Below are 27,494 nucleotides of genomic sequence, written 5' to 3'. Positions count from 1 at the left end.
ACTTCAAATTTTAGGCCTGTTCCAATAACACAATAACATCATCACCCTATAGAAAACAACAACTCTAGACACAAAAATATCCAGATCTACATTAAAATATGTAATTAAGAGAAAGTGGTTCCCTTCCAAAGGATACCCTACTGTAAGGATCCCCAATCACCCAGGCCACGGCTGTGCAAGTGGCAGAGGTGTGGGCAGGCGGGTGCATGAATCTGCATTTGTGCAAGCAGGGAGAGTGCATGCCTGCCATTTGTGCAAATGGAGCTGCCCTTGCACAAAACCATCCCTCCCTCCCCGCTGGTCCACTAAGTCGAAAAGCTTGGGGACCACTGCCCTACCATAAAGGCCTCCCTGAAGATCTCTCTAAGGTTGTAGAGGTAGTCGATGAAGGAGTACAGCAACCAAATTTGTAATTTGTGATAGAAATGTCTTTACTTGGTACTCTGTATGTGACAATCCTCCCCAAACACCTTGATGTGTCAATCATATCTTGGAAAGGAATTATTTTCTATGGAAACAGAGAAGCATGTCCTGTAGCAACTGTCATTGATTAGTAACGGGCAACTTCCTTTCAATTAAATGTCCAGGGTATGTTTGCTTTATGACAATAAGTTTTGGGTTATTTTATACTAGTTCATGCTATCTTGGATATGTCAATTCCTGAGCTGGTCAGTAAGTAATGCAAAGTGGTTTGATTTTAGAATATTCTAGGACCAGGAATATTTTCCCAAGGTCATTTTTTTTCTATACATTTTGAGAGGGAAAGGAAGTGCAATGTAAACAAATAGCATTTGGGGGAGGTTTCAAAGCAGGACTACCAGATTCTGTAACGGCTTTGTTACCTATGCCATCCACCTGGTACGCTCGCAAGATTAGTTTTTCTCGCCTTGTACATGTATACATCCGAATTAGACTGTGTTGTTTCTCTGGGTCATATAATATATGTGGGTAATGCATTTTTTTTTTGTCATGTTCATATAATATATATTGGAAGTGGTGACCCTTTGAGAGTCGTATGCAACTAAATTTCATTTTAACGTATGCCGATTAGTGTATATTTAAAGTGACAATAAAGTAAAGTTATTCTAAGCATTGATAAATGAGATCTGGCAATGGATATCTGCAGAAAGTATAATTTCCCTCCACTTCCAACCACAAATCGCTAGGAAAAAACTCAAAGGTTGTCCTCTCCCACTTGTTTGCAATTGTTGTTGTTGCTAAAGGTAACGGTGGTGTGTATTAGAGAGAGGAAGATAAGACAGCATATCAACTTATTCTAGCATCCCTTGCAAAAAAAAATAATAATAATCATGTCATGGATATGCTCTTTTGAGTCAGAGCAGCCTGAATCTCCCTCCCAATCTAAAAATCTCAGTTGTACCCTTTACGCCTGTGACTCTGTTTTTAAAATCCCTTCTTGAATAAGGTCAGCACGAAGTATACTTTTCATGGTGACATTTAAGCACCATTAAGCACGGAGTCTTTAAGGAAGCTCTCTGCTGGAAAAACTGATAGACTTCTGAATCAATGTAAAAAAAATATAGTGAATTAAATAGATTGCTATACCTAAATGACTGTGTGCAGCTATAACAACTTATGGTTAAAGTTTTGGTGTGTGCGACTGTGCATGAGAGAGCAGGATGTTGCAAGGGAGGATAGGATGTAATGAAATCCTTTGAAATATTGTTACAAAATAATTTCTCTTATTCCAAACATTCTATTTACAATCTCTATCCTTTTCTACACTAAATGCATTTATTTATTTATTTATTGCAAATGATCTTCTGCTTGTACCCTGATGAATTGCAGTTAGCTATAACAGGAGGCTGCAGTTGAACATGCCATGATATTCACTGGGGATGTTGGGAGTATTTCACTGGCTCTGCCTTTTTCAATGAACTGAACTAATTCACGGTTGTCATATAAATACATGGGCTCAAATGTCATCATTTTTCAGACTGTGCAGCTCTCCAGATTATGAGCAGCTGTTGATTGAAAAGTGCACTTAAAATGAATTATTTACAGAAAAATGCATTTTTCATAGGAGAATCAAATCAATTTTCTTTCCCCGATGTTTTAAACTCCCACTTAACTACATTGTAATGACAAACTCATCATCATAACAAACAGAAGACAGACGCTACAGAAAAAGAAAAAAATGCACTTATAAATCCATTTGTAATCTTAAGGATAAATATCCAATTTTAAACATCCATATTTATTATTTCTATTACTGTTTTAAATTCTGTTTAGATTTCATGATATAAACTTCTGGGAATATTTTTTTTTTTAATCTGGCAAAGTAAAAGAGATGGAAAAGATATTTGTGCAGACATGGATAATCTACTAGGAATTGTTTTGTTGATATAACAAAAACATGGAGATTAAATGTGAATAAACAGTGTCTTACTTTCTCATCTACTGTTTTAAATTTTCAGCCAAAACTATTTCCTGTACTTTAAATATCAATCATTCAAAGAAAGATGCAGAATAAAACCTTGATTTAATTGACTATTTGGGAGAAGGAGTTCTGTTCTTCCTGAGCATTCTTTAAATGCAGACTTCCTTCCCTGTAATTATTTATATCACTTATGTAATGACAGACTTACATAAATTATACATAAATGATTTCATTTGCATTATTTACATAAACTGCATTATAAAAGATGAAATGCATGATCTCATTATGTAAATAATTTAAATTGGTGCAAATAAAGTAAAATTAATATTATTTTAAAGGCTTCATCCAGACATATTTGGATGCAATGGATTTGTCTGCTATTCTGGAGTGTATCTGGATGGAAAATTTCTCTTTGCATCAGAAGTAAACAGTTACAATAAAATAATGAATGTATTGTGTGTCATCATTTTACATGTTTTAGAGGAAAATGAACAATAAAGTCACATTAGCATTAATTGAAACATTGTGTATTTTCCCCCAGTTTTCTTATAAACCAGGGGTGTCAAACTCAATTTCATTGAAGGCCACATTAGAGTTGTGTTTGACCTTGGGGGGGCTAGGGTAGGTGTGGTCAGGGTAGATGTGACCAGCTCAACGTTCCTTGTGTTGGGGGTGCCTATGGTGCCCCAAGCACTTTGCCAGCGAAAATGGGCTCCTGAGGTCTGTTTTCAGTTGCGATGGCCTCCTACAACCCTCTGCCAGCAAAAACGGAGCTTGCCCTCCCGAGCTCCATTTTTGCTGACAGAGGTACCACGGGCCGATGCTTCAATATCTGCAGGGCAGCCCTGCAGACCAGATGTAAGCACCCCACAAGTTGAATCCGGCCCACGGGCCTTGAGTTTGACATAGCTTATAAACTTTCTATTGTTCTATAAACAATAGAATAACTATTGATACAAAGAGCGTAATATATGCTCATTTTGTTACAACTTCTCCAACACAATCTGGAAAGAGAGAGAGAAAGGTTTTTAAGCATGAATCTGGAAGCTCAGGAGACTAAACCTCTGGTCCCGGAGATCGGCTCAGATTGGATCCTGCAGCATTATCCTGGGACATGTATATTTACCTTCATTCATGATAATCTAGAAAGACTGATAAATATAATGCAAGCCTAAGTAGCTGCAGTACAGGTATTACCCATAAATTATTTTTACATTTAATTCTAAATCTGAGAGAGATTTAGAAGGAACTTTTTATCATAAAGAATTCTAAGCTGTTTTTTTCCAAGAAAAGTTACAATAAAGGTAATATATATATATCAGTCGGTGCTTGACAGATGGGCAGTTAGCCAGATTCAGTTAAGTCCATTTGAAAATCCATTATCCTGCCCCTGTTGAAGCAGGGGATGATACCAAATGCCAACAGGGAGAAATAACATTGAGGTAATTATCAGGGTTATGTCACTTTATGAGCTCCTAAGAAGCAAATTAATGGCCGTTTCAGGACAGATGATGTTTGTCTCAATTATATTTGAAATTTTATATACCATCCAGAGTCCATGGGAGTTGGGCCGCTATAATAAATTTGAATGAATGAATGAATGAATTAAAAATACTACTAATTAAAAAATAATTAATAAAAATTACTAAAGATTCTGTGGGTGTCGCATGGCTTGGTGGGCATGGCAGGGGAAGGTTACTGCAAAAATTTAATTTCCTCCTGATCAGCTGGGACTCGGGAGGCAGAGAATAGATGGGGTGGGACCAGTTAGAGGTGGTATTTACCAGTTCTCCAAACTACTCAAAATTTTTGCTGCTGGTTCTCCAGAACTGGTCAGAACCTACTGAATAGCACCTCTGGTTCTAGCTAAACCTTTACTACCTTGTTTTCTTTTTGCTCTTGCTCTTTCCCTCTCTATGTATCATAATTCCAGCTCAGTCAAGCCATGTTATATATCTGAGGAAGTGGGTATGAGTATATAAAGGCTTATGACTTAAAAGTAAGGGGTTTTCTTTAGGTCCGTTTTAGTCAGTGTTGACTTCTGGCAACTACCAGGACAGGTTCCATGAAGATTTTTTTGGCACGGTTTTGGAAATAGTTTGCCCTTGCGTTCTTCTTTCTAGGGCTGAGAGAGAGTGTGTAACTAGCCCAAGGACACTAGCTGGACTGATATCTTAATAAGACTAGAATTCAGGCAGTAAGGAGTTGTAAGAGAAAAATTAAGAATTTATTAGTCCTAAAAGCTGCTATCAAAATCAGGAACCTGGTAGCAACTTTTCTGATTAACTATTTTTATTAATTTATTTTAATAAATATCTATTTTAAAAAAATAATAAAGAAATTTATTAGTTGGAAGAGGTACTACAAGATTCCTGATGTTTTTTGTCACAGTAGAATAACATGACTTCTACAAGTCTAGTTTTTCTAGACTAATTGTCTTACTACAATTCCAAATTCTTTAGGATGCATCTAATCCATAGTTTAAAATTGGAAAACTTTGGCATTACTGTACAACTACCACAGCTTCCAATGACCTCCAATATGCTTCATAATAGTAGAGTCTCTGATAATGTTTACTCACAACGCTAAATTACTGAATGTCAGTTTTCTTTTTGAAAATGAAGTTGCTACTCCAGTGTTTGCACACTGAAACCATGGTATTAGTGTACCGCACTGGCCCAAAGTCACTAATCACACCTGCCACAGGTTTGGATACTGAATTTCATGTCTCTGTCTAATCAAACCAAACCAAACCAAATCTGAGATCATATTGGGATTTTGAGAGACTTGATTGTGATGGCTTGACTTCTACTGCAGTCCTTGTTGGGTAACCAGACAGACTAGTTTTCCACAATGGCAAAGTTCACCAAACCAATACTATATCCCAGACAATAGTGAACATGATTTGATTACTCACCTCATCTGAGTATTGAAAAAACAGCACTGATAGGGGTTTAAAAACCACATGATGCAGAACATCAAACTTAGAAGATATAATATGATAGCTTTGATAAAGACATAGCAGTCAGTCAATAAGCATTAGATTTCTGTGTGTTATGAATGATGAATGAATGATGTTCTTAATCAGGATATCAATCTTACCTCCATTCATCTTTTGTTAGATTCACCAGAATATTCATTTCCTCGTCCTGCATAATCTTATAAGCAGCACTAACATGGTGGTTTTCAAGAACAGAGCGATCATTGTACAGAATAGCAACATCTGACCTAAATGCAGAGAAGGAACTAATAAGCCAGAAGTTCATAACCTGACTATGGTTTTATCCATCTGTTTTCTTAGTTAAATGGAGATATGGCTGGTTGAAATGAAACCCAATGAAACTTTCCCCGCTGGATGTGAGACTACAAACTCTGGCACCTGTAAGGCTTCTATATTTTAATGAAGCTATTCATTACAATGAATATTCGTAGGTGGCAAAATGGTGTTATTTCTTTCTTCCATTTTCATTCAAATACATAGGTGAATAGGACCATCTCCCCTGATAAGAACATTGGATTGAATTTACTTTGCAGAGGCCCATAATGCCACAGGCAGCAGAAGCGTTAAAAATTAGATACTTTGTAAACAGAGGTATGATCCAAACATGCAATAAACAGAGATGATATAATGAAAACGTGATTTTATTATTCCTTCAAAGGAGTAATGGATTTTTCCCATGTACATTATCTCCTGGGAAATGAATGATTCTGTCATATCTGTCCCTTTTTGTTTTTCTGATTCTTGTTTAATTTTATGTATTTATGCTGTATAAGAGAGAAAGGGGGCAGAGGAAGGGAGGGAGGGAGGGAGGAGAGGGGGAGAGATAGTGAGAGAGAGTTTTATATATTTTACATATGAGAGAGGGAGGAGGAAGGGAGGGAGGAAGGGAGGGAGGAAGACAGAAAGAGTGGGAAGTGAGGGTGAGAGAGAGAGAAGAGGGCAGTGGTGGGATTCAAGTAATTTAACAACTGGTTCTCTGTCCTAATGGTTTCTTTCAACAACCAGTTCACCAAACTGCTCTGAAAGTTAACAATCGGTTCTCCCGAAGTGGTGCAAACTGGCTGAATCCCACCACTAGAGGACGGGAAGGGAGAGAGGGAGACAGAGAGAGAGAGAAAGAGGTTGCAAAATACTAAATAGCCAGAAAAGCACTCAAAATATCATCATTTAATTTTGTACAACATGATGCAGCTTCAGGAAGCGTTAGAAACATGGGAATTTTCAGGAGTCAGAAACTGCAGTGTACATTGATTTATTTTTGCCACGGAACTCTGAATGGAAAGAGAGCTTTTCTGCTTCCACAGCCCACAAGGGCAATGCATTTTAGATCCAAATAGAGAAGGCTTGGAGTTTGAATCACTACAGGAGATGCAAAACTTTCATTTTGCCTGGAAAGCAGAAATACTGGAAAAAATAGATCGGTTTAATTCCCTGAGGAATGTGTGTGGTTAACACTAAAGTGAACAATGGGCAAGAAAAATTGAGTCCTCTCTCTAGGAGAGGCAGAAGACGTCTATCTGGATAGAAAGATTATTACATTGATATATAGCAGTACAACTATCTGATCCATTGGCAAAGTTAATGGATCTTTAGTGCAACTGAACACAAATTTCTTTACAAATGGGAACCAATCCAATGTTCTGGTGACTGTATAAAAAAGTGTAGGAAACCAGTGATATCTCGGATGTTAAATTCCAATTAACCCCAGCCCAAAGCAGCTGAGCCAATTGCTAAGTTTATTTTGCTAATGGCTAACTTTATAATGCCTTGGTAAAGCCACACTTGGAATATTATTGCATCCAGTTTTGGTCGCCACGATATAAAAAGCCACAGTATTATCAATATCAATTATTGATATTATCAATTTCAATATCAAGTATATTATCAATATACTACCTCACCCACCCAAAGTACTATTCATTCTATATAAATCTGAGAATCCCTCTTCCTTCCTATTAAACACATTTCTTAAAATAGTCAATAGGAACTGAGAAAACATAAATTGGAATCCTTGGGCCTACTTTCTGTCTCACAGTGATAGAAAAAGGTCTACCGAACCAGTTTGACATGATGAAGTTTAATTATCAAGATCTGAGTTTAAATCCCTGCTCACCTTTGAAGCTTGAAATAGTGAGTCTCTGGATTCCAGGTAGTCCTCGACTTACAACAGTTCATTTGGTAACCGTTCAAAGTTACATCAGCACTGAAAAAAGTGACTTGTGACTATTTTCCACAGTTACAACCTTTGCAGCATCCCCATGATCATGTGATCAAAATTCAGATGCTTGGCAACTGGTTCATTCTTATGCCCATTGCTGTGTCCCAAGATCATGCAATCCCATTTTGTGACCTTCTGACAAGCAAAGTCAATGGGGAAGCCAAATTTACTTCACAACCGTGTAACCAACTTAAGAACTGAAGTGGTTCACTTAACAACTGATGCAAGAAAGGATTGTAAAATGGGGAAAAACCTCGCTTAACAAATGTCTCATTTAACCACAGAAATGTTGGGCTCAGTTGTGGTCATAAGTCAAGGACTACCCATAGTCACATTCTCTTTGCCTAGCCTATCTCAAGGATTGCTGCGTGGATCCATGGGAAGAATAGTGGAATGTAACTATGTGAAAATATATACATAAGTCTCTCAATATGGGAAGCCACTCTTAAGTGAGATAGACAACTCCATTCAGAAACCCAGAATTGTTCTCTTTGTGAATTGTGCAGCGCTGAAGAACCATATTTTTTGGAGTATAAGACACACCTTATTTTGGGGGGGAGGAAAATAGAAAAAAAAATCTGCCTCCCAGGTTTTCATCTGGTTAGTGTCCTTAGTCTGGTCAACTTCAGCACTTAAGTTTGCTGGTTTTGAGCCCGCGCCTGCTTTTTATCCCCTTGTTGGGGATAAAAAAACAGCTTTTAAAACACAGCTGATCGTTGGAGAGAGAAGCAATGAGAAAAGCAGAGGAAGCCTGGAAGATCGCTTCACTCGTTAGTGCCTCATTAAGGCTGAAAAAAGCTTTGAAAAAGCTATATTCGGAGTATAAGAGCCCCCCAAATTTTCAGTCTCTTTTGAGGGGGCTGCATCTTATACTCTGAATAATATGGTACTTAATAACTAATTATCTCCATTTACTTTGTCTCTTTTCTCTTCTTGCTCTCACTCAGTACTCCTTTTGTCTTCTTAAAACTCAGCAACTATTGTAAGAGAGTCTTGTGTGCTGTTGGTATTACTGGTGTAAGTATGCATCATCTGCAAATCTTCTATAAATCCAACATGTGGGAGGCTACTCCCAGATCAGAATTTTGTTGCAATTAATAAGCATCATGCTTACCTGGTCTGAATGTGGAAATTGTTTGTAGTCCCAGTATGCTCATAGTCATGAACTGCAGCTGCAAAAATCATGGCTAATATTTCCAGTTCAGTGAGCCAGTGCTAATCAAGAAAAACAAAACCCATCATCTGTAATACAAATAGTTCACCCTTGCCAATTAAAATTCAAGGTTTTGCAAAATCTCCAGTTTCTTCAAGAGAGCATGAAGACGATTATAGCTTACTCCTGCACAAGTTATTTATCAGTTTCCTAGCAATATTCACAGAAATGAACCCTAACGCAGTAGCTTTTGCCCTTACCATGATCCCAGTCAGAAGCATGATGCAATGTACAGTGTGGGTAACATCAGCTGCATGGATCAAGTTGTGGTAAGGATTTTTATACTTGCTGTAGCCAATTTCCAAAGCTTCTCCAAATGAAATGAGACATGGAACAGGAATCTGAAAGAGTCAAAAACCAAAAAGCAAAATAAAGAAAGGAGGAGGAGAAATCTCCAAGATCAACATGTCTGCAAGGTATGAGATATAAAGGTTTGCATGATTTCACACGTCATCCATTTACCAGTCCACACTCCAAATGTCATCAGAAAAAGAGGACAAGTAAATGAATAGTCTGAAGTCAACTTTGCACTTCCTGATAAAACAGGAAAGTGAATACTTCCAGTTCCCAATGGCCAAGCTCTATCACTTTCAGGCCATTATGCTAAACTGAACTGAGTCACCTCACTATCTTTTTCTCACATTATCTCTATCTTTGTCTCCTGATAAAGGAAACAAGAACCATGGTGATTGGTCTGGTCACCTGGATGCAAAGACAGTCCCTTTCTTCTTCTAATGGGCAAATTATACCAAAAAGTCTTGTATGTTTCCCTTGTATCGTCAACAAATAAACACAGCAATACCATTGCTTAAACCTGAACCACACCAAACAGGCAGAGAATCCTATCTTTTTTCCAAGCTTTTGGAATGGAACAAGCTAGAAATAAACCAGTCATGATTATGTAATCATTACAGAGTGTCAAACAATTCCAGCTGGGATTTCAAAACAACAAAAATAATCTTCCTGACAAGAATGGAGGAGACAGTACGTGTTGTTGTCTATGATAAAGCCTATAGAACTTCACTTGAATTAACTATTGAGGAGAAACACCACCCCCCATCGTCTTTACAGTCTAAAGTCCCAGCCTTTGACCTTTCAAAATGCTGCTTCCTATCCTTTTCTTTCTATGTTACTTCTTATTCAAGGCACTGACCCATCATTGGACCTTAGCATCTGAAAGGAGACTCACGGCCTGTGATACTGTATTTTTAGATGCTGCTCTTTGTCAAGTTCTGTTTCATGACACTGTTAGAGCTGATTCATTCTTTAGCTTTCTCACACATGAAATGTTGGATGCCGACTTGTGTCTATTCTGCTCCTTCATTTTCATGGCAGATGAACTTGCATCATACATAGGCAAGACTACACTCTCCAAGTTCATCCTAGTAAAACAGCCCAAAAGCATAGCATAGACAGAGCAGGTTCACCACTCTTTCTGCACGATTTGATCATTTTAGAAATTACTCCACCTATTGCAAGCAATCAAATGGAATGCATATTAAATTATTTCTTAATTTGAGAATGTATTGCAAATGTATATCACTGCTATTATGGACTTCCTTCTCCCTTACTGGTTGCTATGTGTCTTCGAATCTGCTAGAGAGACATATGAGACGGAAGGGAGGACAGGTGGAGAATGAGACTATTGAGGAAGCAAGAAAGACCAGGTACTCTTTGTCTTTTACATATGTATTTGTAGAGAAAGGTTCTCACCTTGAAACGGCTCAATAAATCATATCTGGTGAACAATTCATGCATCATAAATTTCAGACTGTGGCCTCCGCTTGCTTCGTTTAAGGAAAATATATTAAATGACCATTTGTCAACATCCTAAAAAATAAGGAAGAGGAGAGATGCTTATGGATTTTCTGATTGTTCAACATTTTTCAGATAGTTTTATAATTTGCTTAAATATTATTAGATTATACAAACTGCTATTTCAGCAATATGTGAATGTATGTATGTGTATCAGAGGTGGGTTCCTACCAGTTCGCACCAGTTCGGTAGAACCGGTTCGTCAAATCTACTGAACCGGTTAGAAGAGGTTCCACCAGAAAGCAGGCCACACCTAAAGAGGTTCCAAATTTTTTTGAAACCCACCACTGACTGACACATATACACACAGACAGACAGACAGACAGACTCACACAGAGAAAGAGAAAGAAAAAGAAAGGAAGAAATAAAAAAATAAAAAAGAAAGAAAAAGTGAGAGAGAGATGAAAGAAAAAAAGGAAAAAGGGACAGAGAGGCAAAAGGAAGGGGAGAGAGAGAGAGAGAGAGAGAGAGAGAGAGAGAGAACACATGGCTAGCAAGCCACTCCCACCAGGTCACATGGCCGGCAAGCCACTCCCACAAAGGAGGCCACACCCACAGAGTAGGTTCGAAAATTTTTTGAAACCCACCACTGGTATGTATATGCATGCATGCATGCATGCATGCATGCATACATACATACATACATACATACATACATACATACATACATCACCAATCTATTTAATGGTTTGTAGACATGCACAAGATTTGGTACATCTACACCTAAACTTTTTTGCATTTAGTAGGTATTCATTCATTGGCTATTAAAATATACTCCAATAAAAATCTAGAAATGCTTAGGTCTGACTACACAGGTAGTCCCCAATTTACAACTGTTCATTTAAATTCTGTTCAAAGTTACAACTGCACTGAAAAAAGTGACTTATGACCGTTTTTCATACTTACAACAGTTGCAGCATCCTCACAATATCACAACATCAAAATTCAGACACTTGGCAACTGGTTTACATTTATGATGGTTGCAATGTCCTGGGGTCATGTCAGGGGTGGGTTACAACCGGTACAGACTGGTACGACTGTACTAGATGGTGAAATTTAGCGAACCTTCCCATCCTGTTGGTCCGGAGGCCCCATACCAGAACGCTCCCTCCCCTGGCCGCCGCCCCCCAGTTCGCTCCCCCGCCTGCCCAATTGCCACTTGCTCGTTCCCTCGCCCCACCCATCTGCACCATGCTGCCAAAAAGTTCTCAGAAGAAGAACCAGAAGAAGAAAGAACTGGTGAGTGGCGGGGGGAGAATGTTGGGGAAGAGGCTGAGGGGCTGGAAAAATGTGTGCTTGTGCACAGGCTGAGGGTTTTAAAAACTTTGGAGGGAATCCAGGAAGAGGGAAGAGGCACAGGGGCTGGAAGAGTGTGTTAAGGTGGTCAGTAATGTTGAAGACCGGCAAGGACAGCCATCTTCCTTCTGTAAGTAGCTGTTTTATTGTTTTGTATACTTATTTTATTAAGTGCACAAAATAATAAATTTCCTTTTTTTATATCTTCTTTTTGTAGGTCATTCTTGGGGGCAAAGAATTCAGTGACATCGACTTGGCTACTCCCACCCAGTCACATGACTGCCAAGTCACTCCCACTTGGTTACATGACCAAGCAACTCCCAGTCACATGACTGCCAAGCTACTCTCACAAAACAGGCCACACCTAGAGAATAGGTTCTATAAAATTTTGAAACTCACCACTGGGTCATGTGATCAGATTTTGAGACTCTCTGACAATGGGGAAGCCACATTCATTTAACAACTGTGGCAAGAGCAGTCATAAAATGGGGCAAAATTAATTATCTTGCTTAGCAATAGAAATTTTGGGCTCAATTTTCATCAAAAATAGAAGACTACCTATGTTATATTATATTATTTACTGAGTTACTTGCTTCATAGAAGAAAAGTTAATGTTGTGGCCCACTGGCAGCCAGTGGAACTGGCAGCAGAGTCAGACAGTTAGGAGGTTGGGGAAGAACCTGGGCCAGTCCTGGGGATTGAGGAAAGCTCAGACAAGGGCTCTGCATCGGCGGCAGAGAGGGAGTTAAACAGCAGTGAGGCAGAAGAACAGCTGGAGCCTGTTCCCATTGTGCACATGCACAGAGCTGCCAGAAGTCAAGAATAACTAAGAAAGCAGGGTCGACTTGGGAGTAAAGCCACACCTTAGAGGTGATTGGCCCCTCCCAGAGGAAACAAAAGAGGAATGAATGGGAAGTGGGTTTTTGCAGGAAACAATTTATTCATTTGGTCTGGAAAGTTCAAGTTTTGCTTTGCCCTGTGTTTGGAAACTAGTTATCTGGCAATGCTCTAAATGAGATAAGGTGCATGTGGATAAACATTCCTCTGAAAGACTGTTTGCTAAAGCCTTGCTGACTGTGAATGAAAGGAATTCACAGTCGTGTAAATATGTGTCAGGACTAAGAATTTGCTTCTTGCTTTCTAAGGAAGCCTTGGTCAGAATAGATAATTCTGCCTTGTCTCCACATGGGTCTTGCAATAAAAAGCCAGTCAACCTTCTGTGATAATATATTCAGCTCCATTTCCGAAGTTTTCCTTCCCCACCCAGGTGTTTTTGCTAACGAGATAGCACTTCCTTCTTGTGTATGGCCAATGCTGTTTCAGCTATATAAGCCTTGGAAAGAAAGATGATTAGTGGTATATGATGTTGAGATCAGCAATATATCTATGGGAGCCTTGCTGTTTTCCAGCTTCTTCTCACTGCTGAACCACAGGTGCAGTCTCATAAGCAGCAGTTCTCACAGAAAAACACTTCTTCATTGCTATTCACAGGGCCTGTGGGGCAGTGATGGGATTCAAATAATTTAACAACTGGTTCGCCCAAGGTCAGATTGATTGTCATAGGAGGCATGGCCCATTCCTGTACTCCAGTTCCACCCCACATGTGGGATGATCCTCCTGCGACCTAACTCTGGGTGAACCGATTGTTAAATTATCCCCCCCTCCCCCAAAAGTGGATCCAGGGTGCTGTGCTGCAATGGAGAAACGGGCAATAGAGCGGCTGGCATGAGGGAAGGAGGAGGGACAGGAAGAAGAAAGAAGGAAAGCAGCCTTCTCCTTCCCTTGTGCCAGCCACTCAATTGCCCATTTCTCCATTCCAAGGCAGTGCCCAGGATCCACTTTGATAGTGGCAGGTGGGTAATTTAGCAATCGGTTCAAACGAACCGGTGCGATCCGGCTGAATCTCACCACTGCTGTGGTGAGCTGTGAGGGAGGTTGCCTATTTGAGAACCCTCAACATTTTTGGTGCAGAAGTTATCACTTGGACAAAATGGAGAAGGAAACAGTAGAAACACAATGAGCCTCCCTCTCTGCAAATGAATTCTAATCAAGAAGGTTAATCATAATAGTAATGAGCGCTTAAAGCAATAACTAGCCTTCTTGTTGAAATAATGTCTAAATGACCTTGCAATTAAAAAGAAAAAGCATCACAATCACAGTATTTTGGGAATTGTCATATATGTAGTTAAACAGAAATATTTTGATTAATCCTTAAAATTAGATGCATCCCTTGGGGACATTTATCTAAAGCAATCCTAATGCAGATATATAAAAAAGCTATATATAAGCTTTATTACTTTCAATTTATATCTAAATCCAATAATTAAAATGCTTGTTTTTTCAGCCCATCATCCAACCACTCTGGCTGACTGTACAATTCCAGGGCTATTGTATGCCGATAATGTTGTCTCTGTGTCTGTTTCATAGGAGGGAACAAAGCACTTAGGACATTATCTTTATTTTGCATAGAACAAACACTATTAATAAATTATTAGAAAACCAAAATCTTACTTTTTGCCCGGCATTGTTATGAAAGTCACTAATGGAAAATAAATGGGATTCCAGCTGAAAAACTGCACAGTTCAATTTCTTGCTTTCTTATCCTGGCATGCTCAATTTTCTTATCTAGCAAATGTTGCAAAGCCTACTTTCACAGCTATTGTAAGATGTTATCATTCAATAGGTAAATTGGGTGCAGGAATATCTATCAAAATAATGGATGCTGTTGCAGTCTGCATGGTCTTTCAAGCTAAGATAGCCTCTCAGCTTCTTTATTGCTTCCAAATTGGCTCCTTTGCAAGCTTAATATTATTGAAACCGTCCAAAATAAGTTTATTAGAGACTTACTGATGGTTCCAAAATGTATTAAAGATGCTATCTAATGTGTAGAGACAGGCATAATTTCATTGGATGCTGCACAATGGTTTCTTCTTCATACCTTCTGTCTAAAGTTAAGTCTACTTCCCATAGCTTTGGCCCCTTTAGTATTTAGAGATTGTTTTAAATCATCATGCCTTGAAAAAGCCCTTGCTAAAATTCAATTGCTGGCCTTCTCCATGGAAAATCTGTGCTTGCTAGGTTTTGATAATGGTAATAACACCTTAAGCAATGGATTTGGAATACCGATTTCCAAATAAGCTAAAATAATGTGTCACACCACAATATTTATCATTTGCATCCAGAAAGGCTCACCCCAGTCTCCTATTTATCATCTATTCCAATTCTGAAATTTCACATTAGTCAGGTTGGATTCTTTTCCCTTGGCAGTCCTTTTTGGCTGTTTCAAGGATACTCTTATTTTATTTATTAGATTTTATTCCGCCTTTATTATTATTTTGAATAACTCAACATGGTAAACATACTTAATTCTTCCTCCTATTTTCATCACAACACAACCTTGTGTGGTAAATTGAGCTGAGAGTGAGTGACTGACAGACCAAAAGTCACCCTAGTAGCTTTCATGTCTAAGGTGGGTGGGGCTAGAACTCACAGTCTCCTAGTTTCTAGTCTGGTACCTTACCCACCTTAGCAAACTAGCTCTCATATTAGCCATTAGTTATATCTATTTGGTTATAGTTCAACAAAAAGTCTAAGCCACAAGCATTCTGTGCAGACCCTTATATATCCTATCCCTGTGATGGCAAATCTATGGCACGCATGCCACAGGTGGCACATGGAGACATATGTGCTGGCACGTAAGCCGTCAGCTCCAGCACCAGCTGATTTTCGGCCTTTCAGAGGGCCGGGGCCAGGGAGGGTGTTTTTGCCCTCCCCAGGCTTCAGAAAAGCCTCCGGAGCCTGGGGAGGATGAAAACGGCCTACCCCGGGCCCCCGGAGACTTCTGGAAGCCAGAAAATAATTACTTCTGAACTTCCAATTGGCCGTTTTTCACTCTCCCCAGGCTCTGGAGGCTTTACTGGAGCCTGGGGAGGGCAAAAACAGCCTCCCCTGCCCCCTGGAGGAAATACCAAGCTTAGCTTGGAGGCAAGCAGTGCGGTGCGCATGGGGGGGAGCATGGCGTGTGTGTGTGCATGCGCATGTGGAGGCATGCTTTGCATAATGGGTGCCAGCATGCACGTGCCCTATTGTGCACGTGCAGTGGTTAGGGTGCAGCACTGCAGGCCACTTCAGCTGACTGTTATCTGCAGTTCAGCAGTTCTAATCTCACCGGCTCAAGGTTGACTCAGCCTTCCATCCTTCCGAGGTGGGTGAAATGAGGACCCAGACTGTGGGGGCGATATGCTGATTCTGTAAACCGCTTAGAGAGGGCTGAAAGCCCTATGAAGCGGTATATAAGTCTAACTGCTATTGCTATTGCTATTGCTATTTTTGGCCCCAACTACAAAAAGGTTAGCCATCACTAAAGAAATTTATATTTAATACTATTTTTTTTAAAAAAAAACCAAGACCTTGAAAATAACCTTTGGTTGACTCATTTTGCACTACTTTGATATGCTATACAGCACCATTATTTAGATTTGAAACCAACTTCTTATAATAGTATTTTACCGTATTTTTCAGAGTATAAAACGCACCAAGGTTTTGAAGAGGCAATTTTTTTTAAAAAAGTAGGTAGGTAGATAGAGGGATAGAGAGGGAGAGAAAGAGAGAGAAATACAATAGGTAAGTAGGGAGAGAGAGGGTAGGTAGGTAGGTAGGTAGATGTTTCCAGGTGTATTTATCCATGTGCTGGAGAAGGAAATCGCTGACAATCTGCAGCACATAAGACTTTGTTTCTGCTGACACAGCACTTGATCAATGTAATTCTCATCAATCAAAGAGCTTTCCAAAAGGGGAAAAAGTTTTTGCACTCTACAAACCTCCCCAAAACGGCCCGTTTTTTGTGACAAAGGGCCCATTTTTTTTTAAAGGCATCAATGGCCTTGGGCGGGCTTGCAGAGTGCTCCTGCAAGGGGGAGGGGCTCATAAATGAGCAAAAAACAGCCAAATTTTCATGAAAACATTTTTTGTCAAAAACATTGCATGCATAGCCTTCTGGACGTTTATAGAGTGCTGCTGCAGGCTGGGTGGGGGGCAAAATATGGTCCATTTTTTGCTCATTTCTGCCCTTCCCAGCCCCTTGGAGCTCTCTGAAAGCCTCCATAAGGCTATCCATGGCCATTTTGGTGAAGGGGCGGGGCTTTGGGAGACAAAAATGCTGTATTCAGTGTAAAAGACACACCCAGATTTTCAGCCTCTTTTTTGAGGAAAAAGGGTGCATCTTATACTCCGAAAAATACGGTATTTGGATTTATTTTACTATCTTTGTTCTTAAATTATTTTAGCTTCTATTACACATAGTTTATCTGCTATACATATATAGAGAAGGATGCAATAATTTTATATGATTTTCTAGCCTTAGGGCTATAATAAACTTTATTTCATTTGATTATGAATGATGAGGACTCAAATTGTTGGGGGCAATATGCTGACTCTGTAAACCACTTAGAGAGTAAAGCACTGTGAAGCCGTATATCAGTCTAAGTGCTATTAATCCAGACAAGAATTACTTAACTTTTTTTACATGGTCCAAGTAGGTACTCTAGTGCATGATAAGTAAAGAAAATCTAATGCGACTTAATCACATTGCTGAGATGGCTGTTAGCAATGTTTATGTTTGTAGCAACTTAAAATAAGATGAAATCAGATAATTCACTATTACCAGTGGTGGGATTCAAATAATTTAACAACTGGTTCTCTGCCCTAATGACCAGCTGGGTAGGCGTGATCAGTGGTCCTGTGACCGTGTGGGCATGGCCAACTCAACATCACTTATGTAGATGGGCACTTCGCCTCAGCTGTTACAATGTAATAAGGGTTAACCAGAGCAGTTTCTGTAAGCAGGGCAATACAGATTAGGCTAGAAACAACACCAGAATGTTTCCTTCCTGCCTTCCTTACAGGATTAGCCCTGTAAAGTGGAAAAAGACAAAATGAGATTTCTTCCAACAACCGGTTCTCGAAACTGCTTAGAAAGTTAACAACTGGTTCTCTCGAATAGGTGCAAACTGGCTGAATCTCACCACTGACTGTTACCATTATAAAATTGATAGACAGCATTCAGAAATATGCAGAACAATAGCTTTGTTTGCAGCAAGACTAAAGTCTTGCTGAAATGCCAATGTTATAACTATTTCCTTATGAAACCAGATTAAGAACTTGAACATTGTTTTCCATGCAATTTATACAGGAAGGGGGAAAAATCTGATTCCTATTTCTCCCAATAAATTTATTGAGAGAGATTGAATGTATTTTGTACAGTAGCTGAACTGAACTAACCTTAAAGGTTGCTATTACTTCAGCTGGATAAGCCAAGCCAATCATGCTAGACGTTCTTCGATACATTCTATAAGAAAGAAATATGAAATAAGGCATTATAGGACCTCACAGTTAAAATGATATCTTTATTCTCTGGGAGCAGTTCCTATTAAGTGTCATGAAAGCAAATGTAATATATGTAGAACTCTTAAGTCTGCATGAAAGACCGTTTTCCCCAAATATGGATTTTCAACCCGCTGTCAATCACTTCACAATCTCAGATCTCTTCTGTATCTATACCAATGGATGAATGCTAATCCTTTTTCAATCAAATCTTATTGCTAAAAGAACCTGGAAAATGATAATTTAAGCAGTGATATTACATTCTGTTTTCATATACACAAGCATTACAGACCTTTCAAATATTAATTATAATGAGGATTAACCAAATGAGTGAACAAATCCATAAATAACAGAATCAGGATATGCTTGCTTAGCAATTAACTTTTTTTAAAAAAAATATTTTTCTGTTCTCTTATTCCATAAAAACACAAAACACTAATCTCTTTCTGAGTTTTAAACTCATACTATTGTTTTCAGTGGGAAGACTGAAAAGGCATGAGAGAATTACAGTAAATATTTATGCAAACAATGGCACATATTCCTAAGTAAGTCTGAAGGCAATTACAGTCACAGAGTGCACTTTTATAAGCATTATCTTAAGTGTTCCTCACTGAGTTCAACAAGACTTCTTTTGGTGCCTTCAAGTGAGTGTTGATAAGTCCTTCAAATACCTTAGTAAAGTAACCAAAGTGGTTTGCCATTGTCTCTTTCCTAGGGCTGAGAGAGAGTAGCTGGCCCAAGGTCACTCAGTCTACTGGTTTGTAGTATGATGTCTTAACCAGTACATCGAACTGGCTCCCCTCAACAACTGTTATACAAAGATATTTATATAGTTAAATGTTTATATGTTTAGTCTCAATTTTGATGTAAAAACGCCCCAAGCATGATGTTTGAGTCCAGATTTTTCAGTACTCAGCTGCTAGCATCCAAGCTGTGATTTAGCTGTTTAATACCAGTTTTGAAAAAGAAGACCGTTTAAAATATTGTAAAGTAAAATAATTATTTCTTGCTTCTTGTTCTTTATTAGGATGATGATGTTGGTAACACATTCACCTGCTGTCGTATAATTAATAAAGGAACAAAGCACACCTTTCCACAAAGATCCCGGCTTGTACAGCATGCACGATGCTTCGAAATTTTGGTTTCTCCTCTGGTCTCCTTTTGGTCATTCCCATTTTCCTCGTAAAGGTAGATGCTAACCAATCTCGTACTTCCAGTGGAACAGAATCTGATTGGATATCTGATAGTTCATCCTCTGTATCCAACAACCTCCTGTATATGCATATGTAGAAGACAGCACACAATAAGTACCGAAACTCTTAAGTAATTGGAATTATATCTCAGCATCTATATAACAACATTCTTTCCACATGAATGTACAACAGTGTAAGTCACCATTGCTCTATTTCACTGATGTCAAACTCGTGGTGTCACATTGCCATCACGTGACATATTATGGTGTTTTCCCTTTCATGGAGCTGGGGTAGGTGTGGCCTGCATGTGATGCATCCGCTGTGGGCCACTAGTTTGACACCCCTGCATAGAATGCTACTTTTTATCAATTGACATCAAGGATTCATCTACCTTTATATTATTTATTTCAAGAATGAGCACTTCAAATTTGTGGAACTACATACTTCAGTAGTTTGCTTTTTTACTAGAACCTCAACAGCCATAAACTAGAGATAAGTGCAAAATAGAAGCTGAAATTTGGAACAGAGCCAGAAGCAAAATGGTGACAGAGCCAACATCTACTATTCTTTCCCTCTCCTCACAAAATGAGCCAACATGCATGAATACAAATCTACATCTGAAGTTTAGTATATATTAATCTTTTAAGGATCAGGAAACAGACCCCACAAAGATTATAGGAATCATATTTTATTGTTGGAGGGTACAATAACAGAATCTTGGAAGTCTGCCAGAGTCTCTCTCTCTACTACATCTTATGCCAAACAGAATTAATTCAGCTTATTTTGAGTTCATCCCTGTGCTATCAATTTTCCTGGGGCTGAGTTATAATTTTTCCTTTGTTAATGGCTCATCTATTCCTTCGTGAAAATTATCTCCGGAGTCCTTTATTGTACATCAGGCTTTCTGCTACAATTCTCTAAAATAGCATAGCAGAGTAATATAAAGTCCTTACCGAAGTACAGTAATAGAATACTTTTATTTTATGTGAGAAACACTGTCAGAGACATTAAATTATTATAAAGTTAGTTATTAGTATGACCCAGAACTACACTTGCAATTTTGGGGAAAAAAATCGGAGCAGAAATATTTGCAGTTAAATGGCCAAATATCAAGAGTAAACCCAAATAATTAGCCCATGTTTCCTTGCCTACCTTGACTCCATGATTTCAGAACGGAGTCCTTCAGAATTAACCCAAGACTTTGATATAAAAATTACACGAACCATTATTCAGCTTCTGATCAAGACTGATCAACCCTACTTATTAGAAACTAAATGGTTTATCTTGCCTCATTTGGTTGCAAGGAAAAAAAAAACAATGTGGTAACTTTCACAAGAGTTTTTGTTTGGCCAATAGCCATATTCGTGTGATGTCCCTCAGTAAATCAAACAGATAGTCTTACAAACTTCTGCTCATCATGCTGTTTGTATATCCCATGCATTTCCTTTTTTAAAAATAATTTTATTGACTTTTTAATAAGCATAATAAAAACAAATACAAATTGCACCACTGTGTAAGAGTAACCAGAATATTGTTTAAAGGAAAGAGTGAGGCAGGGATTCAGGCAAGAGAATAGGGTTGTCATGAAAGGGCAGCAAATTATTTACTCTTTTATTTCTTAGAAGTGTGTTTTTACAACAAGGGGTCAGGAGAAATATTGTGAGATTTTCTGCCTCAGGGCCCAAAATAGTTTGGAAGACATGCGCCACGATGGCTGAAGGATCAGTGTGTATGCTCCCACTGTTGCTCTACTCTACCAAATATTTTCCATTGCTTGTATATTAAATTATTATATATCTATATTCCCAGACCGCCCATATGTATCGATTAGGGGCTCAAATCAGGATTTTTATACATATTATTATAATGTCTTTGTAGAGTATTTCCCAGAAGAAAAATGAGTTCCAAACCTTGTGACTGTATTCCCCCCCCATACAAACTTTAAAAAGAAGTCAATAATATAACATTTACTCAGTTTGTTAAGAAAATCAATATCCATATTTGAAACTTCACATGAGGAAGCTGCAGAGACAATGAAATCCATTAAGAAAAAAAAGTAAAAGAAAATGGTTTAAGATATGCAGGAACATTAACATTTACTACATGTACCAACAGAAAGAAAGAAATTATCATGAATTACTTTGGCCTCCATTGGAATTGGTGCAAAAATCCCCTTAAAGAAACACTACATATTATAAGGAGAAATCCAAAGGTTCCAACTTACCAAAACTCAATAGATATGGCTTTATGTTATCTTATTAGGGCATATGCTACTTTCATTGAAATGGTGATTCTCATTGTCCATTGAGCATATACAGATGTTCCTAATAGGCCTCAGGTACAGTACTATTAGTTGGCAAGGAAATTCCCCCTCAAAAGGCACCATCGAGATCTTTCTAAAGACACATTAACTGGTTCTACTTTGTCTCTCCACTCCACTCCTGTCTAGCCTGTCATCTTCAGCAGAGAACCCTGGCTACCCCCAATTCTGGCTCCAGTTTTTCCTTGTTGAAGTTAAGATTTCCCCCCCCCCTTGTTTTTCCGGGATCAGGATGGCCACAGAATAGTAACAAGGCTAATGAGATTACATGTATCAATTCTACTTCAGAGTTACCAGAATGTTCTCTAATGTTCAACATTTTAAAAAAACAACATAAAAGTAACAGTACAATTATGTTAAAGTATTAATTACGAAGACACTAATTCCTATAAAATCTTCCTATCACTTTGCAAACATCTTCTTAGTCAAGAATAGAAAAGAAGGAATTAAAATAGCTGTCAATGTATTATTTTTTAAAAATACAACTTTGTTAATTTTTTTAAAAGATAAAAACTAACCAAAGCTAATATTTATAACAAAAAAGAAAGAAAGAAATAGAAGAAAAAGCCAAAAGTACAGAAAAAATGTTAAAGAAGCTGCTTTTGATTTTCTTTACAGCAGTTACAGATATAGATATACATTTTTATCCTATGGTTACAGCATGCCTTATATTTGTCTATATCTATTTTTTCTAATCAAAGCCATATATAATAATTTCCTCTTTTTTCTATTTCACCTAAAAAGTCTAAAAGGGGTTTCCAGTCAGCATTAAAATTAGATAATGTCATTTCCTTGATCAAAGCTGCCAATTTGGTCATCTCAGCAAATTCCATCGTCTTCCACATCCATCCCTCCATTGTGGGTAATATCAAATCTATCACATTTGTGTATATAATAACCTAACTGCAAAAATTACAACTTTTCCCCACTATGCTGATGATAACAGCTATTTTCCTCAGCTATTTAAAATGAGAAAATTCATAATCAGTAGTTTTTTACTAAACAGATCTGACTGCTTCTTTTATCTGAGCAAGGTGGAAGAATTGCTACTTATAAACAGGCTTGTCCTCATTAATATAGTTAATGCAATATTTGGTGATATTTAAAAGCTTGTCCTCACTTGAACATAGACCAGAGGCCAAACATGTCCTCATAATATCGCCTTATCTTATCACCAGCCCACATTTGAGCCAGAACTACGCTGAGTTGCTCTCTGATGTTCATAATAGAAGTTAGTCTACAAAGAAGAATCTTATTAAAGATTAATTTTTGACTTGACACTAAAATAAAAAGTTGCTTAGCGTTTCAAGTCTTGAACTTTCTAATCAAAGAAACATATTTGAATTTCCGAATTATTTTAATTTAAATGCTCTTCATTATCCCATTTCCTCCTAAATTTCAGCAAAAAGAAATATAGACTCAGGTATTATTGATTTTTCTGCTAAAAGCTATTTATTATTTGCCACAAAAGTGGGAATTATATTTCAGAAATGCATAATGGGGTCCAGACTGGTCAAAGAATTTAATTGTCTCTATTTTTACTCAGTGAGCAGTGTATGTGTGTGTTTCCTACACATTTTCTTCTTTATGTAAGAGACCTTCGACATACTTAAGACAGTGACATTCCAAGTACTGCTCAACTACATCTCAGCTCTTGGGGGAAACGTCTACATGTTTCAAAGTATTATGTTAATAATAAATATTAAGGACATTAAAACTCTCAACAATGCAGCTGGCAACAGAGCTGTAAGTAAGAATAAGAGCGATAGTTCACTAGGGCTGAAACAGTATGTATCACTGTAGAAACAGTCTTCTCCAGCACAAATCAAGACACGTGTCGATAAAATGAGGGAGGATAACTGGGGCTGAAGCAATGTTTGTGGGAGCATTTCCCCCCTAAATGTGAAATACCCAAAGCCAATGCAATTTAACCCAATTCAACCCAACCCTCCCATTCGAGTAATGGAAGAAAAGCAACAAATGTCATTTTATTTTGATTCCTAAGCTTTTGCAAAGTTGCTTCTTCTGCTGAGATATTTAATTTCTTAGCCACACAGCACTCAACTGGAGGTGAATGACTCTTCCCTTCTTCCTTTCTTTTGAGTCTCTTCCTGATTTGGGGAAGAGAGTTGCATCCCATCTCTAATATGTCTGTGTATCACCTGTGGCTCATGTAGCACTGCATGGAAAATACTGACTTGAACAACATAGTTAAGGAAAATCTTGCCCAATGTTTTATATAGTGCCTTTGCTCTTGCCAAGAATTCTTATTTTACAAGGGGAAAGTTCCTATAAATATGTTAAGTACATGGCGGACACTAGGTGAAACCCACTGTTTCATGGTCATTATGTCAAGTAAAAATATCAATATGTTTTATAATAAATACTTAGGTTTGCATTTATATGTAAATAATTACCATAAATATTGTCTATGGGTTAATGATGGAATTGAGGGTGAACCTTTGAATATTTATTAAGGACACTCTGCTTTGAAATTTATTTATAATGTCAGTATTTTCCAACATTTTCCCTTGGGTCTCTTAAATTCTGAAGATTTGCCAGTAAACATCTCAACATTCACCACATATCCAACAATTATTAAGCCACCATCTTTTAATATAAATGCTAGATAATAACAAAATGTTTGTTTTTTGACTTTTATTTTTACCAACCCTTGTCCCATATCAACTGGGAAACCTGTTTTGTTATTTAAATGTTTTTTTCTGTATTCCAGAAAATATTTTAATAGCTTCAATATGTGGAAACAAAATTGGTTTTTTAAAAAAGTGCAGTGACATGGAACATTCCAAGTCTTCATGAAATGTCCTATGTTGGTGATATGCTTTTGAAACTCTCTTCTAACCTAATCCTAAAATGAAACATTTAAAGGGTTTATATCAAAAACCAGTTCTTTTTAAATGCAATTCATCTATTTCACCTTAAAATATATTGTGTGCCATGCCAAAGATAAATGAACAATAACAACAACAACAAACTTTAAGGAAAATGCTACATCTTGAGAAATTGATCTTCTGTCATACTTATTTGTTTTGATTAATAGACAACCTATAAGAGGGAATGCAATTACCTTCTCCAATATGTTTACTGTTCAGAATACTAATTTTCTCATTGCCATGCTTACAGTTAATCAGCAAGGATTGCCCAACAATTGTTTTGCCTCTTCTATCTTTTCCCCAAAGTGTCTCTTGATGGAGAAACTACTTCTCATCGTATCGTCTTCTTCCCTTCCCAGAGTCTATTCAGTAAGCACTCATTTTGTCCCACAGTCTAATAACTATTTTGTTACCTGTGACATGAGCAATGAGCAACAGCTCTCCCATTTCTTCTGAAGAGTCGAGCAGATGTGAAGGAATGTATATGTCTGTCATTCATAGGCAGTTGCATTCATATGTCTGTGAATTTTAATGTTCTGGCTGGGGGGCACTCAAAGAGCAAAGCACAGAACAAGAAGTTGGATCAACCAATCAGCATGCAGGACACACAATTCCATAGTTAAGATTGGGGAGGTCTTTGCATTGTCCTGTCTACAACCATCTGTAACTTACACATCAATCCCTTTGCAGTGTAGGTATGTGGCAATTGTTACGGGAAGTTGCGTGCAACTCTAAATCAGCTTTAAACTGCTGTGCTGCTGTGGTTATAGTTCTGACTTAGCTCTGACTAGAAGTTAAAATCCTTGCAACCTACCTTATCATCAAAAGTAAGGGATTGTGGAAATTCAGACCATATTTGAAGAGCACCTGCTGGGGCAGAACTAAATTCCAGAATGCAACTGTTTGTGAATACTATAATATATAATTCTTTTTTAAAATCAGTTTTCGGTTATCATAGAGGTAATAATATATTACAAGTATTTATTCCTCTTATTTGCTATGTATTATTTCTAGAAGCGTAATGTTTAGTTTGTAAATATACATAAGGCATTCGTACAAGGTAAGTATATAATAGTCAATTCAATAAACCCTGACTGCCTGGAATTATCAAAAGGTCAGATCTTCAATTAAATAAGGAAATAGGCCCAGATGGACCAAAACATCCAACTATGATGAAACAGTCATAGTTGAAAGTACATTTTGTTCTCATTTAAATGTTAAAGATCAAAATACTAGAATGTACAACATAGGTCAAATTTGATCTGATATCTGAGAAGATTTTGTTTCCTGGGCCATCCTAAACTTGATTTCAAGTAATTATAAATGAGAAATGAGAAACTGACTGTGAAATTATTTCAGTACAATTCAGATATGTATTGAACAGTATTATTTATAATGTGAAAAAAGTAATTTATTGCAAGTATTCGAAACACTTCTACTGTATATGAAAAGTAGCAGATGGCATTCTTTGCCTAACTTGCGTTTCTGTATTATCCTACAAACCTTTAAAAAACACAGTACTGTCCCTAAAAAGATGACAGGAGGAATGAATGGAGATTCAAAGTAGTTCCAAAAACTCACCTGGTTTCATCAATGTATACTGCCTCCAGAACAGATGCTGCATATTCAATGTTCTTCTTCAGTTCAACCACGTTCACATCACCTTTCTCCAGCTGCTTCACCAAACATCTTAGTCTGTTGAAAACAAAAATCTAGATGGGTAACGGCAAAAACCAACATCCCCTTTTAGAATGCAAGATAAACAAGCCTAAAGAGTAGTTAGCAACAAAATATTTACATAATTACTCAAATTGTGAAGTAAAGTAAAAGTAATATTGCAAGTTTGAACATTCTCAACCAGATACATGTGGATTGCCTTCACCAAAGGCATGCAATGGTGTCCATTTATTTCATGGACAGTTTACAAATTACCCATTCTATAGAAATGAATGAGAAACATTAGAGCTTTTAAAGATGTACTAGCATCCATGATTATTATTCTCAGTCTTGACAAATGGAAGACAGCCGAGACTAAAGAGTGCATCACCCTGTGTAAGTAATTGTGTGAATTGAATTTAAATTGAATATGCCACTAGAAGTGGCATGAGGCAGAGAAACATTTTGGATCTTCTTCAACTATATCATTTAATTTCTCTCACATTGGTTGCTGTTTACTCCAATGGGGACAAAGACAAGTCTTGTTATTGGATCCATTATTTCAGTGGACTGGAAAACTTCAAAACGTGATTTGGTAAAGGTAGGGTTCCAACAATATATTTTCTTAGTAGTGACAGTCACCCTTCAGATTATTCTGTCTTCCGAGGGACAAAGTGCACCCAACCTAATTCTACACTGAGGATGGTTTTCAAGACTTGATTATTCTGCAGTGAATTTGGATTTTGCCATATTTTAAATGTGATTTATCAAGGACGCGGTGCCTCAGTGGCTAAGACGCTGAACTTGTCAATCAGAAAGTTTGGCAATTTGGCAGTTCGAATCCCTAGTGCTGTGTAACGGAGTGAGCTCCCATTACTTGTCCCAGCTTCTGCCAACCTAACAGTTTGAAAGCATGTAAAAATGCATGCAAAAAAATAGGAACCACCTTTGGTGGGAAGGTAACAGTGTTCGGTGCGCTTTTGGCATTTAGTCATGCGAGCCACATGACCATGGAGACGTCTTTGGACAGCGCTGGCTCTTCGGCTTTGAAACAGAGATGAGCACCACCCCCTAGAGTCGGGAATGACTAGCATATATGTGCGAGG

At 37.8% G+C, this 27,494-nt stretch overlaps 1 protein-coding gene across 1 annotated transcript in view; it reads right to left on the bottom strand.

Annotated features, from left to right (window-relative positions):
• Positions 1-27,494, bottom strand: part of PDE1A (phosphodiesterase 1A) — a 115,596-nt gene that overhangs the window by 20,960 nt on the left and 67,142 nt on the right. The window contains exons 2-8 of the mRNA XM_032234752.1: positions 26,314-26,427; positions 19,415-19,597; positions 18,224-18,290; positions 10,547-10,663; positions 9,034-9,174; positions 8,735-8,835; positions 5,504-5,629 (exon numbers count right to left, since the gene is read on the bottom strand). Coding sequence (XP_032090643.1) covers positions 5,504-5,629; positions 8,735-8,835; positions 9,034-9,174; positions 10,547-10,663; positions 18,224-18,290; positions 19,415-19,597; positions 26,314-26,427 — 849 coding nt within the window. The remainder of the gene's footprint in view (positions 1-5,503; positions 5,630-8,734; positions 8,836-9,033; positions 9,175-10,546; positions 10,664-18,223; positions 18,291-19,414; positions 19,598-26,313; positions 26,428-27,494) is intronic.

Source organism: Thamnophis elegans, chromosome 1 (assembly GCF_009769535.1).
Source record: "Thamnophis elegans isolate rThaEle1 chromosome 1, rThaEle1.pri, whole genome shotgun sequence".
NCBI lineage: Eukaryota > Metazoa > Chordata > Lepidosauria > Squamata > Colubridae > Thamnophis > Thamnophis elegans.
The sequence above is the reverse complement of the archived record's forward strand: the minus strand, read 5'-3'. Positions and strand labels throughout refer to the sequence as shown.